At 36.2% G+C, this 14,859-nt stretch overlaps 1 protein-coding gene across 1 annotated transcript; it reads left to right on the forward strand.

Annotated features, from left to right (window-relative positions):
- Positions 1–1,055: 1,055 nt before the first annotated feature.
- On the forward strand, positions 1,056–11,903 carry LOC109110568 (alpha-2,8-sialyltransferase 8B-like). The gene is made up of 6 exons (XM_042775185.1): positions 1,056–1,810; positions 5,924–5,980; positions 6,278–6,433; positions 6,571–6,828; positions 7,996–8,289; positions 10,607–11,903. The coding sequence occupies exons 1-6, from the start codon at positions 1,578–1,580 to the stop codon at positions 10,890–10,892; spliced, it is 1,284 nt and encodes a 427-aa protein (XP_042631119.1). The 5' UTR covers positions 1,056–1,577; the 3' UTR covers positions 10,893–11,903.
- Positions 11,904–14,859: the final 2,956 nt, after the last annotated feature.

A 14,859-nucleotide genomic window follows, 5' to 3' on the forward strand; every position in this document is an offset into this window, starting at 1 on the left:
GAAACAACCTTCTCACAAATGTAAAGTTTTTTCAGTTAAATCAGAGACGATCGGAATCGAAGATGAAAAGACTGTTGGCTGATGCAGCAGCTGCTTTTGTCTGTGTGTGTTTGTTGGTAGTGGGGTTCAAATGATCAAATGTCCCAATGTAGGCAAAACCCCATTAGCACAATGACATTGTGACCTCCAGCAATTAAATTTGTTTTCTAACCAGCTGTGACTGTGACAGGCGACAAGCAAGAATATACTAACACACTGCTCTTACTTTTTCTTTTCTTTTTCTTTTACCATATAAATATAAGCTATGGCAAAATCCACCATATTTTTTTGTAAGAAAATTTTAACTTGAATGTGCAAGTGATTCAACCGTAACGTTATGAAGCGACGAGAATACTTTTTGTACACAAAGAAAACAAAAATAACGACTTTATTTAACAATTCCTCTCCTCTGAGTCTCTCGAGAACATCATATCAACACAATGGCAAATCTAAGCAGTACGCTTCGTGTACTTTGTGTACAAAAAGTATTCTTGTCGCTTCATAACGTTATGGTCACAAGCCTCCCGGTTTTCATCCAAAATATCTTAAATTGTGTTCTGAAGATGAACGAAGCTTTTATGGGTTTGAACAACATGGGGGTAAGTGATTAATGACAAAATTTTCATTTTACGTTGGAGTACCCCTTTAATTTATTATTGTAATCATAAACAAACGTGAGAAAACTGTTTTACTGTTACTGCACTCTGTTATTCTCCTAGTTATTTATAGAGTGGGTAATGAATCAAGTCTTGCACATTTACAGGAAATAGAAAAATGTTGCATTGTACTGCAGCGTTGCGTAGCCCCGCCCACACGAAACTCTCATGAGGTAAGGTTAATTGTGGAATTTGAGAAATATTGGATATCATATGACAAATCAAATTTTCTACAAAGAAAATTATAAAAAGCATAAAACAGCACGAAAGTCGTTAAAATAAAAGGTGTTTTACATTGTGCAGCACGAGAAAGCGCGCAGACGGAGGGAGCTGTTCTGATTGGCTGTGATTTATGATTGATTATGTCGCGTCGTGCAGTTGTTTCAGGTTCATTATAGACAGACAAATACATTTCCGCCGTTACCCTGTCGCGTGCGTCGCACCTGGTTAGGACAAGGATTTAGGATTAGAGTTTAGAAAAGACCATTAGCTCAAAATACAAACAATAGAAGTCAATGGAAAGTCCTCACCGTAGAAAACCAAACGTCTGTGTCTTTGTTAAATAGAAACAAAGAGAGCAAGACGGAGAGGGGGAATCATATGTCATATTCAATTTCAAATCCACGCCTTCAGCCTCTATATACCAATTATGCGGCTTTTCTGAATGCTAACATTCAAATGTGAGTTTATGCACCTTGCAGGCAAAGTTTCAAGGGAACTGCCACCCACCACATCTCCGAGGAGTAGCGGCAGGAGTAGAAGAGAAGAAAGACGTTCACGATCGCCTCATTTCTACACTTGTACTTTCATAAAGGTGGACGAAGCTGATGGACGTGATATTTAATGCAGACAACTGTCCGTTAACCTGCACGGGCAGTTAGAATGGTCCGGCTTTGTCGAGGAGACGGAGGAACGTTACATGTGTTGCCCTGCGTAAGGAAGCAGTGTGAAAGAAAACAGATTTCTATTGCGCTTATAGTTCAACGCATCTGTAGAATCGCGCGCATCGGTCAAGTCATGTCTTTTGAATTCCGAATACTGATGTTTGGAATCGGGACAGCCCTGGTTATATTTGTGATTATAGCTGATATATCGGAAGTGGAGGAAGAAATCGCGTAAGTAAATTCGATTAATGTACAATAAACAATACAGGTTAATATATCTCATTCTTGTCTGGTCTTCCTATTTGTTTCAATACGCAGTGGTAGCTACTCTATTTATGTTTATGTGGTGTTTATGTTTAGGACATTGTCCTCCGTGCTTTGATTGTCTCATGAGAGACTTTGTAGAAGCCCAAACAATGGACAGTCCATTTAGGACTAGCCTGAGCTGCGTATTACATTGGCTCGTATTAATACCATGAATATACAAAAATTCATGAGAGCTCTACATTTTATTTCCCTGATTATTTTGTGTGTGTGTTTAGTTTTTTCTATTACAAAATCTTAAACTGGAGCTGTGTTTTGGAAAATAACTGGTCTAGTTAGTCCAAGCTGGTCATTAGGTGGTCTAAGCTGTTCTGTAGCTGTCTGACAAGCTGCCATATTCCAAAAAGCCAGCCTGACCACCCTACTGAGCTGATTTGTTGCTGTTCCAAGAGGATTTACCACCTTCCCAACTTAATGGCCACCTTGGACCAGCAAATGATTGGCTTGGACCAGCTAATAACCATTTTGGAACAGCAAATAACCAGCTTAGACCTACTACAATGTTCCAAAACACAGACTACATCTTAAACTGTGTTTTCCTACAGGATTGGTTTGGTCTTTAATCAAACAGGGTAATACTGTGTCTGAGTCAAAAGAGGGAGACAATATGTTGTCCCGAAGACTATTGTTTGCAAAGCCACAGTCTGTGTATGTGGGTACTTCAATCTGAGGGAACAGCTCATATGTTTGATATGACGAAAATAGACAAATTTACAAAACAAAAAAAAAACAAAAAAAACAAACAAGAGACTCAAACCCACAACCTTAGGGTTACCAAAAACAAAAAAATTAAAAAAAGTGACAAAGACATGACAAAAATCAAATACACCCAAAAGACTCAAACCCACAACCCCAACAACAAAAACCCTCGGGGTTCGTTTTTTTGGTTTGAACCGCGTTAGGGTTAGGAGTGGGGGCGCTCAACAAAAACTGTCTTGCTGAGCACACATACGATAGCGTCTACACTTAAGATGAATGTAGAGTTTGCTGGTCTCGTTGGTGTCAGAACACAAAGAACTTATGACAAACGCGACAGCGATTCTTGAAAAAGAGAACTTTTTTCTAGTCATTTTTACATTAGAGTAATGTCAGTTACCACTCGCTCATCGTCAGCGAGTGATAACACATTTTGGGCGTGGTCTCCAAAATGAGTCCTTCAGACTTTCCTTAATACTAAACCTAGTGTGAAACCCAGATAAATACACATAAGCTGGTCTCCAAAATGAGTCCTTCAGACTTTGCTGAGTGTGAAACCTTGTGTGAGAGTCAGATAAATGCAGCTGACCCTGGTGCTCTGTAACGGATGACGGTTGGTTTGAGGTTTTGTTCTAGTCTTGAGTGTGTTCTGTTTGTGCCCATTCATGGCAAGTGAAAAGTCTGATCTGTGGTTTGTGGCAGCTAGGGGATTACTGTTTGATTTGTGACTTTAAAGCTACAGCCTGGAGACAAAAATGAACAGTTTTCCTTTCCTCAGCTAACTGAACCCTGTAGCAGAAATCCTCAGGCTTACATAATTTATCTAGCTGTCTCGGCACATACACTTTAAAGCTCTTGAGTGAGAAGAATGTTTGTGTGTAGATGGATTAATTGTAGGAATAATTGCATGAAAAAACAACACTCAAACACAAGTGTATGCTGCCAGGATGTGCATATAGTGCTTAATTTTTAAATGGATCATGCTTTGCGTTGCCACATTTGACATTTTATGCAAAGTATTTGGCTTGTTTGCTCTATACCGTGAGATTGTATTTTATTTTTCTGCTGCACTGATTACAATTGATCAATTACGCATGGAAAGGGAATGTTTCCTCCCTCATATTTGCTAACCCAAAATATCCTAGAGACAAAATATAATTTTACAATCCCAATTTGGAAATTTCACACCTCATTTAGCTGTCAGAAGGCATTAGACGATGCTTATGATCTAATTTTTGCTTAAGTTATTGGTGAGATTTATAATTTATTGCAATTTAGAATATAATTCCTTATCAAACAAAAGATCTAATGGGTATATCTCAGAGCAGTTATAAGCGCTCTGAAGCAACACCACCATTAAATCTGCATTTGAAGCTGCTCCCCAGAATTTTAAGAGATCTGTGATCTGTCTGCTTAATAATGCACGTAGCCATGACTTTGGGGAAGACATGGAGAACATTACAGTGAGTGGTAGACAAATAGGACTGATTTGCTCAAGGAGACAATGCTATCCTGTCCTGAACAGCATAATGTCAGTGTTGGGGAGTAACTAGTTACATGTAACGGAATTACGAAATTTAATTACAAAATTAATGTAACTGTAATCTATTACTATTCTGATGCTTTTGATTGGTTCTCGTTTTAATTTCCAGTGTACCATGTTTCCCAGTTACATTAATCCACATTGCCGCTGAAAGCTTTAGGCTACGTTTACATGACAACAATGTAGTCAAACATGGAAAAGTTTTTCCTTGCGTTTTTAAAAAGTTTCATGTATACACGACAACGTTTTCAAAACGATTTGCGTTTACACATATCCGGGAAAACGGACAAAAACGCTGTATTACATATGCAAGGCCAGTAGTTGGCACTGTTACCTTGTTAGTAAACAGTACCTGTAGGGAAGTGACGATTATATGTTGTATATGATGCGTCTTCGACGTTGGTTGTAATATTGGTGAAGTAAATCCACACTTTGCTGAAGAAGCGTTAGCAAACTCTTGAGCAGCAACCATATATTCCGCCATTTTTGTGTATGTTTGTTCGCACTTGCCTTTAAAATCGACACATACTGTGCATGTCTACATACCTAACACGGACTATGCACATGCATAACGTCACCGTTTTCAAAGATTACCGTATTGGGTGTTTAACACGGAAACGACAACGGTGGCGTTTTCAAAAACTTGCACTTTGAAACCCGTTCTCAAAAATATGCATTTCCAGTCCCCAAAATGACGTTGCCACCATGGCGAGTGATGAATAAAATTGTTCCAGTGTTTTAAAAGTGCATTCCAGTGTTGTGCTTTAAAATTAAATTATTATAATCTTAATTCAAGTGTTGAAGGATTTTGAAAGTCTGACAGTAATCAGTGTTGAGTACTACTGGTTAATCCTGCCTGCATGCTTAAAATATTTGATAATGATTAACAGTTGAAAACATTAGAAATTTAGAAAAGTAAGCCTAATCAAAAAAATTATCAAATGTAATCAGTTACATTAGCTACTTTAATAAAGTAATTGAAATAGTTACACTACTTATTACATTTTAAATAACTTGTAATCTATAACCTATTACATTTGCAAAGTAACCTACCCAACACTGGTTAGCTATTATCCTTGCCGTTATGTTTGATAGGAATAGTTCACCAAAAAATGAAAAATTGCTCACCTACAGGCCATCCAAGATGTATATGCACAGATATAGAGAAATTTAGCATTGCATCACTTGCTCACCGATGGATCCTCTGCAGTGAATGTGCGCTGTCAGAATGAGAGTCCTAACTGCTGATTAAAAACATCACAAAACTCCACAAGTAATCAGTTTGACTACAGTCCATCAGTTAGCATCTTGTGATGTGAAAACCAAAATTCTCCAAATAAACTCATAAAAAGAAAAAAAAGTGATATAATGCTAAATTTCTCCAAATCTGTTCTGATCAAGAAACAAACTCATCTACATCTTGGATGCCCTGAGGGTGAGTATATTTTCAGCCACTTTTCCTTTAAGGTGATTAAGGTTTTAGTATTATATTCTAACACTTTTTTTTAAAATAATACTTTTATAACTTTTTTTATAATAACAAGGTAAAACACGCTAACCATAATCTTGGGTTTGTACCATCAAAATATTCTAAAGAGTTTAAAAGTGGAGTGGCTCATATTAAAGTTCTAAATAAATATCATCATTGTAATACAATTTCATATTTTTTTCTTCCAGTCCAGGGTCTAATTGCCTTTGCCTCAATTATCTATTTGGAGAACATTATTAATGATGAAATTACTGGATAATGATGATGAATATTGTATGCCTTCTGCTCTTAGGAACATTGAGGATTCACAGAAGTTTCACTTAAAAAGCTTTGTACTTCAGTCCAACAGGTTTGTAATCTGATTTGTTATATCACTTATGATTTATGGTGTTTTCCTGAGAAAATATAATTGATGCTTACAAGCGCACATTTAAGTCTTAAATGGATTCTATTATCTGTTTGTTTGCATGTTAATTTTTTTTCATATTACTGATATATCAGTATTCATTATAGGGTTTACCAAAACATAGCTGTCAGTATTTTAAGTTGACAGATGTTGTTGTTATTATGTTGTTATTTATAGCTGTGTCTAATAGTGAAGTGTGGTAGACATGTGCATAAACATGTTTTTTTTTTCCTCCATCAGAAATTCAGTCCTGAATGCTGCTTCTACTTCACTGGTCACATATAGAAAGAGCAAAGTTTCTTCTTCTCCAATTCCACTGCCAGGCATAAATAGCAAAACCAGCAATTCATCCTCATCTGAATGGACCTTTAACAGAACCTTGACTAACCTCATCAGGTACGGCTTGAATTTATTCAAATGCACAGTATGGCATTTCTTAAGAATGTGGTTGACTGTTAATACTCTATTTTGTATCCCTTAGCATTCATAAAGTATTATATATTATACATAATTATTTGTAATTTTTCTTCCAGGAAAAACATTTTGAGGTTCCTGGATGCTGAGAGGGACATCTCAATTCTTAAGAGCACTTTTAAACCTGGGGATGTAATTCATTATATATTTGACCGCCAGAGCACCACAAACATCTCTGATAATTTGTACCACCTTTTGCCGACGGTGTCTCCAATGAAGAACCAGCATTACAAACAATGTGCCATCGTAGGGAACTCTGGGATATTACTGAATAGCAGCTGCGGCAGAGAGATTGATTCACATGACTTTGTCATTAGGTAAACTTCTTTTCTTCTGTCTTGTGACGTAGCATTCAACAGTTTGTGCTCTGTTAATGTAACCTTAGCCAGCTCTGATCCTGAATCAAACAGTAAATCTCATCAAACAATATATCTTCCCAAACTAGCTTTAAAGAATAATTATAAAACAATGTCCTAAAACTAGCAGTGGAGAATATTAAATATAGAAATTTGATCAATCTTTTTCGTCATTTATTTTTCTCCACTCATATCAAAGTACAGTTAAGAAACTCCACACCATTGATATAAACTAAACAAAAAATCTGCAGGCCTTCTCTCAAAATGCAGTCCAGTTAACACACGTTTTTGCATTGATCTAGAGTGAACAAACACATGAAGGGAGAGACTAGTCTGTTCCATTAATGAATGCATTATTACTCAATGTTCTGTAAATATTATCTTTAAAGCACTTGCTGAAAAACACGTCAAATTGTTGCTTCGTTGTGGCGGTAATTAACCTGAAATAGTATTTTCATAGTGTTCATTAAAGCATTATAATAAGACATGAACCAAATCGACCAGCTCTGAGGTGAATATTACAAACTACTGATTTTCAAATACAAGACTGTGTGCTTAATGGGTTTAATGAGGGAAAGAACTACAATCCCATGAAGCATTACAGTTGATAGTTGAATTAAAAATGAAGAAATGTGTATATAATACATAAAAAAGAGTGTAAAGACAAACCTATTGTCTGCAAGGTTGTTACAAACTTGCAGACAATAGTTTTGTCTTTGAAGGATTTTCAAGTTATCATTAAAAAAGTCCCATATGGAAAAAACATGTGGTATTTTTACTTCTGGTACCCAAATGTTGCACTCTATAGGAAAAATGACTGTGAAGGAAGACTGTTTAGTCTAATGTGCTATCGCACCCCTTTTGCCACCATCGAAAATGCAACACTTATTTGAAGGTTCTGCATTGACACATTTGTGTAGAGTATGTTATGATGTAATGTAATCTCTTTGAAGCAGGCATGCAGAGTGATGTTTATATGTTACTAGCTTGATGAGGAAAACTAAGGCTTGACCATATACCACCATATCTATACACACAGGCATAAGCATTTTCATATACAATATGTAATGGAACTAACTTGAGATAATATTAAGACCTAACCATTTGAATGTATGTGTATGTTTCCAAGTGTAACCTGGCTCCAGTGGAGGAGTATGCAATTGATGTGGGCCTGCGCACCAGTCTGGTGACTATGAACCCTTCTGTGGTGCAGCGTGCTTTTCAGGACCTGAACAGTGAGGAGTGGGTGCAGCGCTTTGTCCACAGGCTGCAGAGCCTCAGCGGGAGTGTGCTGTGGATCCCTGCCTTCATGGCTAAAGGAGGAGAGGAGCGAGTGGAGTGGGCCATCCGCCTTATTCTTCTGCATACTGTGAACGTCCGCACCGCCTTCCCCTCCTTGCGTCTGCTCCATGCTGTCAGGGGGTACGTGCCCGTGCATTTAAGCCTACTCAACACCCATGCTCACTGAAGCAGGTGTATCAAGCCTCTCGCTATTTATAGTTCAGGCATCAATATGTTCACATCCTACCCTGCGACCACAGCATAGTACCGTTCCTGTAAATGGATTGAGGCGCACACTAAGTGCACACTGGCATCTGTATATCTGTATTTTTTAGAGAAGGTCTTTGTTAGCTCGCTCAATGAATTCAAGCCCCTCTGGGCTCAATTGTAGTCAGTTGTCTTTAAATAGCGCAACCTTTGCCTCTTTCATTGACCTCTGCATATTTTAAGTCTGCCGTTCAGCCCTCCCTCAGAGCAGAGTGTCGGGAACCTACCATCCTTACAATGCACCTAGCTGAGGATGGCTTTTTTTAGATCCATCTGTGTAACATGGTTTGCCGGGGCCAGAGTAAAGGTCAAGCAAGAGACAGCTGTTCAGTGAATGATGTTTTGATGAAAATATGCCATTACAATATGTTGTAGTTGTTCAAATGATAAAAAGTACATTTGTATAGGAATAGCTCATTTAAAAATTACATCACTTGCATACACTCATTTGGAAATTAACATAAAAAAAAAAGGATCTACACTGACAGTTTTTTTTTTCAAAACTTCATAAATTGCTAGTAATTTTCAGAAACAATTAAAAAGATACAGTAGAACACACTGAATTAAACATGAAATTTTAAAATAGAAAAACAGAAATAGTATTTTCTTGTCAAACGTACTTCAGGAATCTTTAATTTACAACCTCTGAAATTTTTTTCCCATGTAGTTTAAATAAACAAATTTTCAAAAGTCATTAAATACCTTTAGATGGTGCATCCTGTTTAAAAAACAAAAGTGTTACAGCAAAAAGAACTACATTTTATGTGTTTTCAGTGTAGGTTTGCGGTCTGTATTGAATGCTACAATAGAAAGACTGTGAAATAAGGGCAAGAAACATCTGTGTTGTCCTTATGGGGTGCAAAACAATGATTCTTATAAGCTGGTTCTTTTAATTAATAATTCACAAAGATAGCTTGGGTTACTAGTTTGAATAGGCCTGAATCACTGCCCACTATATTTATAGCATTAGCAGAGAGAATATTTACTTGATACAGTTCTGTTCTATATAGATAGAGATTTCTCAGCTTCCACAAAAATATTGAGCAGCACACCAGTTTTAAAACATGGATAATAATGAGAAATCTGTCTTGAGCATCAAATCAGCATATTAGATTTCTGAAGTATCATGTGGCACTGAAAGCTGGAGTACAGTAATACATTATAGGTTAAAATATTATGAAACAAAACTTTTTTTTAACTGTAATATTTCACATTATTACAGTTTTACTTTAATCCCAAATGAATCAGAATAAAGAAATTTGTACTCAGTCCTAATGTACAAAGTCCGGGGGTAGCTTTAAGATATGGGGTCCCCTTTGTTATCTGAAACTCCTTTCTTCCAGGGCCCCCTTTTTCCTTAACGGTTCTGAATCAATGACACCTCTCGGATTCACAGAGAGAGCCCTATTGTGGGGGTTATTCAGGGACTGGAGAGGGTTCAGTGCATCTTAATGGACATTGTTCAATTGTCTGATCATCTCCTTTTAAACGTGGAAGAGCTGCACAGCCATCAGGTTTCAGATGTGGGCGAGTTTTAGCATGAGAATATTTTAAAAAGGGGATTTAGCCTAAATTCAGCAGCTGAGCTCAGGCTCCTTTTTAGTAACCTTAGCTGTTAACACACTTAGGATTTTATAACCCCCGGTTACATATGGACTGGCACTTTTTAAAAACCTTATACACCTACTGGTCTAGTTTTTTTTTTTTCAGTAAAGACACATTCAATCGATAAAATGGCAGGAAAGACATTTATAATGTTACAGAAGTTTTTCATTTAATGTTGTCCTTTTGAACTTTCATCAAAACTATTCATAGAAAAATCCTTAAAGTATCAGTTTCCACAAAACTCTTAAGCAGCACAACTGTTTATTATAAATAATGGGAATACATGTTTTTAGAGCACCAAATCAGCATATTTCTGAAGTACCATGTGACACTAAAGACTGGACTAATGGCTCCTAAAAATTCAACTTTGCCATCACAGGAATAAATTGCATTTTAAAATGTATAAAATATTTGTCTGATTTTCTGTTTTCTGAAGATTTTATTTATGTAATTGATGCAGAACAGTATAAATATAAAACAGTATAGAATCAGATCATACTAATTGTAGAAAGTATGCACTTGAGTATAATGAATTATGATGACTATATGGTCGGTCTTATGTTTGTAATCATTGATTTTCTTTCAGGTACTGGCTGACCAATCATGTCCAGATCAAAAGACCCACCACCGGACTCCTGATGTACACCATGGCTACACGCTTTTGTGATGAGATCCACTTGTATGGCTTCTGGCCTTTCGCTCATGATCCTGATGCCAAACCGGTCAAGTACCACTACTACGACACGCTAACTTACCACTACACATCCAGTGCCAGTCCGCACACAATGCCTTTGGAATTTCGAACTTTAAGTGCTCTTCACAGACAGGGGGCGCTGCGGCTGCACACGGGACCCTGTAAACTTCCAACATGAGCTTTTGCAGCCTCATTCCAAAATGGTTTCATACACTGGACCTTATACATGCAGAGAGAAAGAAATCCTCTATGGATTACCTGAATATTTTAGGTAAATCTCTGACCAAATGTGAAACTGCAATATATGAACGGGGGGATTTTTTTCTTTTAGATTTCTTTCTTTTGAAGCGTTCAACTTTAAGAAGGTTTTTAATCTCTAATTAAGGCTATTTTATTTAAAAAACAAAAAACAACAATTGCTATTGTTTTATTTGTTCATATCCCATGTTTTTAACATGATTCATTAAGTGTCTTATTTGTCCAGATTTTGTTTTATGTCATATTTGGCCACAAGGTGGAAGCATATCTGAAAGGGTAAAAAGAGAGGTTCTTTTTGTCTTTAGTCTAAGCTTTTTGGGACAATTTTTGTTTAAAAAAGAAAGTCTTAATTGAGAATGTCTTTTATTTGTTGCCTTTACAGTCTATGTGTCTGTTGAGCCCACAGACAGCATGACTGAATGTAGGACTGTTGTGTCAGTTGTTAAATTGAACATGGTACAATTTAGACTTGATTAACATTTTAAATGTTTAAAGGGGTTTTACCACTACGTTGCTACATACATTCTTTTAGACGATACTTTGGACAATAATTTAGTGCCTCAAGTGGGAGATGATGTTATGTTGCATCATGTGACACTTGATAAAGTTGCCTTAGAAAGACATAGTGAGTAGTGTTGTGACCATTAGCAGGCAGAAAAACTTTTGCATTGATGTGCAGTAATACTTGTGGAACATGTGCACTGCAACTGTCTGAACACACTGGTGTAGTTGAACATGTTTGCAGTGAGGCAGCTATCAGAGCGTGTGCAGCTTCATGCTGAGATACTGAAGCCAAATCCAGTTGACACCCAGCTGTTCACACACTCTTGTGTACTCAAGATGGTCAACCGTGAAAAGACGTTCAGTGTGTAAACTGTGGAATTTGTTAAAGCCACATAGTAGCTGTGTTTCTATCTACTGAGGGTTTTTCGGTGTGGGTGGTGGTGGTGGTGGGGGGGTTTGGAATTCTTTTGTATGTGACATATTACATGTTTAAGTGAATGTATTTGTGATAACTTAAAAGTAAAAAAAACATACTGCTGTACTCATCTGCCCAGTGTGATAGAAGGGTCAATTTTTTTTATTAATGCACACACTACCATTCAAACGTTTGAGATCAGTAAGATTTTTAAAAATGTTTTTCAAAGTCTCTTATGTTTCACAATGCTGCATTTAAATAAAAAATACAGTAAAAGTAATATTGTAAAATACTACTACAATTTCAATTAATTGTTCTATTTTAATACATTTCCGAGATTTTTTTAAAATATAAAGTTCAAAAGAACAGTATTTAATTAAAATAAATATTTTGTTACAATATAAGTTTTTACTCTCACTTTTGATCGATTTCATGCATCCATTATTTTTGGAAATGGTAGTGTACATGGACTTTTTTTAAATTTTGATATTTTCAGGGGCCATTGAGTAAAAAATGTCAGGGCAAAACAGAAATGATATCCTATCATAATGATGAAAAACAACAACCTTTCAGAGTAACTTAATTGATGTAATATATATATATATATATATATATATATATATAACTGATAAAAACAAAAATGGATAAAAAGTCATGTGGTGTGATCAACATCCGAAGGAAAAAGAAAAAAAAATGATACCTATTTAAAATATTTACATTAATTTCAGTGTGAACGTGTTTAAGATGTAAGGGAAAAAAATACTTTTTATTCAATAGTTATAAATAGATCTACTCAAAATAGATCTTTAAAATATATCTCCTCCACCAAAAAAAAAAAACGTTTTTCCAAAAATAGCTGAGTGACAAATTTCATTACATTTGCTTTGAGGTCTAATAAAAGGATGGTTTCCTAGAAGTTGTTTGCTAGAGGTTTTCTGGAGGCAGTTAATCAATGTTTGCAATATTTTTCTGCATAAACACCATCCCAGTGAGGAGCTCCTCGTGCGTACTGAACCATGTGATCTGTAGTGTTTTTAACATGGAGCATTCGCTGCACTACATGTTGCTCTTATTATGTTTTCAGTTAAGGTAAAAATAGATAATTATCTCACCGCAGACGTCAGCAGACCATCACTCATAATGAATGCATTTATCCGTTTAAAAAAAAAAATAGAAACCGTCTGTAACCATTTTGACAATACTTAATTACGCCACAATTGACTGCAGGTCACAGCTTGGAGGACATTCAGAAGAGATGCCCATGTTTCCTGCTTTTAGGATGTGTTAATCATTACCACAGTGTCTGGTTTTTGAGGAGAAAGGGGGATCCTTTTGTTTCTGTGATTACTGAATGACCTGTGTGGTTAGGGACCCTATTAACTCCACACCCAAAATAGCCCAGATGTTTGTGGAGATGAGAGCCGCTTTGTCTTCATTGTATGGGTTGTGTAGAATCCTTGTTGTTCTTTCGGTCTAAATGCATATGATAAGTTGGATGTTGGATCTCTGAACTAACGTAACTTACAAGAAAGTCATGCAGGTAATAAAGTGTTATATTTTAAAGGAATAGTTCACCCAAAAATGAACATTTTGCTGCAAATTTACTCACCCTCAGATTATTCAAGATGTAGATGAGTTTGTTCATCAGAACAGGTTTGGAGAAATTTAACATTACGTCACTTGCTCACCAATGGATCCTCTTCAGTGAATGGGTGCCGTCAGAATGAGGGTCCAAACAGCTGATAAAAACATCACAATAATCCACAAGCAATCTGTATTTAAGCCACAAGCAATGGCTTAATTACTTCACAAGACGTTAATTGATGAACTGCAGTCATGTGGATTATTCTGATGTTTTTATCAGCCATTTGAACTTTTATTCTGACGGCACCCATTCACTGCAGAGGATCCACTGGTGAACAACTGATGTAATCCTAAATTTCTTGAAATCTGTTCCAATTAAGAAACAAACTCATCTACATCTTAGATGGCCTGAGGGCAAGAACATTTAAAACAAAATATAAAATTAAACAAAACAACATAACAAAAATAAATTATACTATAAATAAAAAAAAAAAATAAAACGGAAAAAAACAGGTGATGCCACAAAATGAATCCAGTCTGGGAAAAGTGAAATAGTTTATGATCTCTGAGCCACATGACAGCCTTTTAGCCTATATTGTCTTAGAAATATGTGGTGTGATGTCTTGACAGGCAAATTTCTAGAAATGTGTGTTTTAAAGGCTTGTGGGTGACCAACGGGTGAATAGCTGTAGCCACAGAATGACTCAGCTCAGCGAAAGTATTAAAAGACATTGTTACAGGAAAACAATTTTTTTAAAAGCCCTTTATGTCAGGCAAAAAGAGAATTTACAATATCCTCTGTGGTGCTTCACAAGTTATTTTAGAGGGAAACAGCCACAAAGGACTGAAGGCTCATTTAACACCAAAGTTCCACATAAAACTTCAAATGAATTTTTAAAGCTAGAATTGTTTTGTGAAACAAAATATGCCTTCTGCAAGTAATGAAGTGACATGCATTCATGTGATTTAGTGAACCTTACTCTCTCAAACTCTCAGTAAGAATCTCTCTACAAAAAACATGATGTTGTTATAACTCAAAGTAATAATTCAAAAAATAAGAGGGCTATCAACATGGATACATTTTTGGTGCACTTCACTCTGGCTGAAAGGTACATCTTTGTACCTTATTTACATATTAAAACTTTAAAAATACATATCAGTACCTTTTGACAGAGTACCACCCCGGTGACAGTTTTGTACCTTTTACACCAATAAAGCCCCAACAATTTTGAAACTTGCCATTTACATCAATTTGTCATTTTTTGTTGCGTTAGCCTTAATATTATGTGCTACAGCTAAAGCTGGACTAACAGTCAGCTAAAGGGAAAATGTGTTGGACTTGTATGTTATTCTGTTCTTGAGCCGTTACTGGTTAACAAGATTG

Source organism: Cyprinus carpio, chromosome A18, assembly GCF_018340385.1.
Source record: "Cyprinus carpio isolate SPL01 chromosome A18, ASM1834038v1, whole genome shotgun sequence".
Classification (NCBI taxonomy): domain Eukaryota; kingdom Metazoa; phylum Chordata; class Actinopteri; order Cypriniformes; family Cyprinidae; genus Cyprinus; species Cyprinus carpio.

Coding starts and splice junctions, on each gene's coding strand:
- LOC109110568 (XM_042775185.1), top strand. CDS start 1,578: ATGGTCCGGCTTTGTCGAGGAGACGGAGGAACGTTACATGTGTTGCCC. Junction 5,981..6,277: donor TTTGTACTTCAGTCCAACAG/GTTTGTAATCTG, acceptor TTCCTCCATCAG/AAATTCAGTCCTGAATGCTG. Junction 6,829..7,995: donor TCACATGACTTTGTCATTAG/GTAAACTTCTTT, acceptor GTATGTTTCCAA/GTGTAACCTGGCTCCAGTGG.